This window comes from Zea mays, chromosome 5, assembly GCF_902167145.1.
Source record: "Zea mays cultivar B73 chromosome 5, Zm-B73-REFERENCE-NAM-5.0, whole genome shotgun sequence".
Classification (NCBI taxonomy): Eukaryota; Viridiplantae; Streptophyta; class Magnoliopsida; order Poales; family Poaceae; genus Zea; species Zea mays.
This window is the reverse complement of record NC_050100.1, coordinates 136,508,432-136,511,996: the sequence shown is the minus strand read 5'-3', so window position 1 is coordinate 136,511,996 and position 3,565 is coordinate 136,508,432. Positions and strand designations below refer to the sequence as shown.

Genomic DNA, 3,565 nt, shown 5'->3' with positions numbered 1-3,565 from the left:
AAGGCGGTGTTTGGTTTATAGGGACTAAACTTTAGTCCCTCCACTTAATTCCATTTTAATTCATAAATTGTTAAATAGGGAAACTAAAATAGAGTTTTAGTTTCTATATTTAGTAATTTAGGGACTAAAAAGAAATTAAGTGGAGAGACTAAAAATTAGTTCATAGAAACTAAACACCCCTAAGAATGGTGAGGGAGCTGGAGCACGAGCGCAGCGAGCTGCACCACTATTACGATCGCGTCAGGTACGAATTCGTGACAACAATACAACTCTTCATCCAATTAGATTTCTAAAGTCACACATCAAATATGATTTTTTCGTATTCGCTTATTTGGGCTAAATCAGCCTCCGTCTAGGGCCTGATGTGCCTAATGGGCCGGTATGCTGGTAAGTGGTGGTCCAGCTGCATTTTGCGCCGGCCTTAGCCCATGCGGCCAGCGTGCACCTGCCCTAGCCGCGTTGCTGGGAAGTCTGGAACAAGGAAGCAGCCGTCCCCGTCCAGCCTTCCGCCCCGCACGCCGCAAGCCGTGCTCCTGCCTTCCTACCCGTCGCGCGCATCGCCGATTCACCGGTGCCCGTCGCTCGCAGACCTCTCCCTCGCCCCTCGCCCAGCTTGTCGGAGGCCGAAATTGATTTGCTCTGTCCAGCTCTGGGCTCTGCTGCTTTGGCCTCCAAGCGCGCCATGTGTTTCTATCGACAATAAAATTCACAAGTAAGACAATTCATTTTACATCAGAGTTAATTTAGTACGGCACTCAAAGATAGAACGTTGTAATGCAAAATTTTGCCATTACTACCTCTAGCAAGTGCACTTCGAATTACTGGATAATTGGAGCTGTGTGCAGTGTGCTTGCCCCTAGCAGCTTGCCGGAGCTTGCAACTGTTCTGCTCTAAACCAGTGAAACGTGAAGACTGAACCTGCTTCTGCTTGGCTGCTTGCTCCAATTCAAGAATCCTCTCTTCTCGGCTTACTTCATTTACTCTTGCTTGTAAGCTTTTATGCCTCAACAAAGTTCACTGTTATGCACATTTTTTCTGATTAATATATTAGTTATATTTATACTCTATAATTTATATCACAAATTGCCTAAATCTTAGCAAAGTTCACTATTATGCATATTTTATTTCACTGTTATTTTTATAGTTTATATTTACAAAGTTCACTATTATGCATTTGATGTGCTGCTATTTTTATATGCAGTGATCCGCGTTGTAACTGTGGTTGAAACTTGTCTTATAATTTACTGAAAGAGAATTCTTTTTGCAAGGATAAAGTCATCATCGCTCGTTTTCAAAATATGAAGGATCGAAAACTTACCTTATAATCTTTAAACTTTATTAGTCATTTATTTATAGGATAGGTGATTAGGTTACATTGTTTGGTATTCCTGGTCAACAGTTTAGTTGACTGCTCTTTTTGAACCAGAGATGGTGCAATTTGTTTATGTGCAACTGTTGTCATGTCATATACCCACCTCACAAGTTATTAGCTATTACTTCACCTGTTTGCTTTCTTTGCTTTCAGGTTCTATTCCTTGTTAACTGACTGCTGTAATACAGATCAATTACATTGAATTTTACCATGGCAGCTGAGGAAGATGTCAAGCAGAGGCAGATCATTGAAAATCGTGCCAGAAATATAAGCCACAATGTTAGGTGCACTGAGTGTGGTAGCCAATCGATTGAAGATTCACAGGCTGATGTTGCTATTCTCCTTAGGAAGGTACTAACTTTTTAAACTTGAATGACTTGTTTACAGGACTCATTGTAACAGTTTTTTTTTGCCATTCTCTTGCTGGATAAGTCAGATTTGCTGATATATCTATGTATTCGTTTCTGTGTTTTGTTGCGACTTTTCAACCACTGCTCTGAAGCAAAGGAAGAGTTACATCTTTGATATCGTTTTTTTAGTTTTCACACTACTCATTATAGCTCAATGCACATGTGTTATTTGGTACATCTCTTGTTTCCATAATTGTCTGTTCTTTTACCTCGAATAGCTGAGTTAACCTCTCTTCTTGGTGGACATAAAACTGTTGTTAGCTGGACTATTTTTAGTCATGTAAAGTTTATCAGGCATGATACTGTCATAAGTTTACTTCTGAGATTTCGGTGCATGAACAGATGCTGATTTGATAGAAATTGGAATGATGTAGCTATTAAATTTGTGGATTTTTCAGATGGGATATGTTTTGCTTAATCATTTGCTTTTGATAATTGTCATCACAAATCACATGCCATCGCATTTTATACAGTGGTACTGTATCCATTACAAGTAATGTCTTAGAACTTTGGATTCCTGATATCTGAAGCACCTGTCGACTCCTGTTTTGTAAATATTAGCGCTTAGGTTTTGCGATTTTTTCTGCAACTACAGTTTTGACAACTAGGTTCCATGATAGTGTTACCAGATGTTAAGCGCTATATGAGCTTCTTTTTCTTCCTCTCCTGTATTTGTGTATATATATATATTTATTAAATGTATGGCAACCAGGAAAAGAGAAGCATTCAGTAGTAATGCTAAATTGACATTTACTGTGATATTTTCTGTTAGACAGTAACAATATTACATTTTGCAGCTCATTCGTGATGAAATAAAAGCAGGAAAGAGTGATAAAGAGATCTACAAGAAACTAGAGGATGATTATGGGGAGACAGTACTATATGCCCCTAAATTTGATCTTCAGACTGCTGGGATTTGGCTTTCGCCTGTAAGGCCTAATAAGAATCTATCATTTATTCATTTTGTACATGCTTCCATTTATTATACATAACTGTATGGCATGTGCTACTCCTCAGGAGCTAGCGACTCATCAAATTCCCTGAAATCTGCTAATCTGAATCTGAGATTTCTGATTGAGTTCATCATGTACAGGTCATTGTTGGTGGTATAGCAGCTGGAATCTGGGCTTACCAAAGGCATAGGCAAAGGACAAATGTTCACATTATGGCTCTGAACCTGGTCCGAGGGGTACCACTGACTCCAAGGGAGAAGGAGACCATGCTAGACATCCTTACACCTCCACCGGCTCCAAGGAAATGGTGGTGGCCAGGCAAATGATGTAGAATTCATGTGCTGGACCTGGTAGATGCTCACAAATGGTTAGGATGCAAATTACAGTTTGGATGCATGATACTTTGATCGTGACTTTCAGTTTAACCAAAAGCCTGTTCATTTGGCTATAATTCATACAGGCTTCTACTAGCTCAATAGTGTTTTGTCTCTATGGATTGTAGCTGCAGCAGCTCAAACAGTTGGCTTTAATCCGAAGCGAACAACTAGAAGTCAAAACTTTGTAATGTGTACTCTATCATCGAACTAGTTGTATGTCACACCCGATTTTGGAAGGCAAACCGAATGCGAACCATGTATGTGTCAGGATCAGAAACCCACGTACACATCGATTATATAATTAGACATTATCACAAATTGCTCAAAATAAATAGCGAAAATGTATTTTATCACATAAAGATGTTCAAGACATTCACAGTCATTAACAAAACAGTGTCATTAATATTATCAAAGTGTGGAATACAAAACGTAGCAGATACGATCTTCACAGGC

General features: G+C 39.2%; 1 protein-coding gene across 6 annotated transcripts; it reads left to right on the top strand.

Moving 5' to 3' along the window:
• Nucleotides 1–425: 425 nt before the first annotated feature.
• On the top strand, nucleotides 426–3,354 carry LOC100383068 (uncharacterized). 6 transcript variants are annotated; one of them, XM_008645814.4, is made up of 5 exons: nucleotides 426–712; nucleotides 804–989; nucleotides 1,526–1,723; nucleotides 2,580–2,711; nucleotides 2,876–3,354. In XM_008645814.4, exons 3-5 carry the CDS (start codon nucleotides 1,583–1,585, stop codon nucleotides 3,059–3,061), a joined length of 459 nt encoding a protein of 152 aa, XP_008644036.1. In that variant the 5' UTR covers nucleotides 426–712; nucleotides 804–989; nucleotides 1,526–1,582; the 3' UTR covers nucleotides 3,062–3,354. The 6 variants fall into 6 exon arrangements, with proteins under 6 accessions (XP_008644036.1, XP_008644035.1, XP_008644037.1 ...); XM_008645813.3 differs by having other exon boundaries at nucleotides 429–712; nucleotides 846–989; XM_008645815.4 differs by having other exon boundaries at nucleotides 439–712; nucleotides 864–989.
• The last annotated feature ends 211 nt before the right edge of the window (nucleotides 3,355–3,565 follow it).

What these genes read in the sequence shown, in the direction of transcription:
- LOC100383068 (XM_008645814.4), top strand. Translation starts at nt 1,583, where the DNA reads ATGGCAGCTGAGGAAGATGTCAAGCAGAGGCAGATCATTGAAAATCGT. An exon ending in TTGCTATTCTCCTTAGGAAG is followed by an intron (nt 1,724 to 2,579) that starts GTACTAACTTTT and finishes TACATTTTGCAG; the next exon opens with CTCATTCGTGATGAAATAAA. An exon ending in CTGGGATTTGGCTTTCGCCT is followed by an intron (nt 2,712 to 2,875) that starts GTAAGGCCTAAT and finishes CATCATGTACAG; the next exon opens with GTCATTGTTGGTGGTATAGC.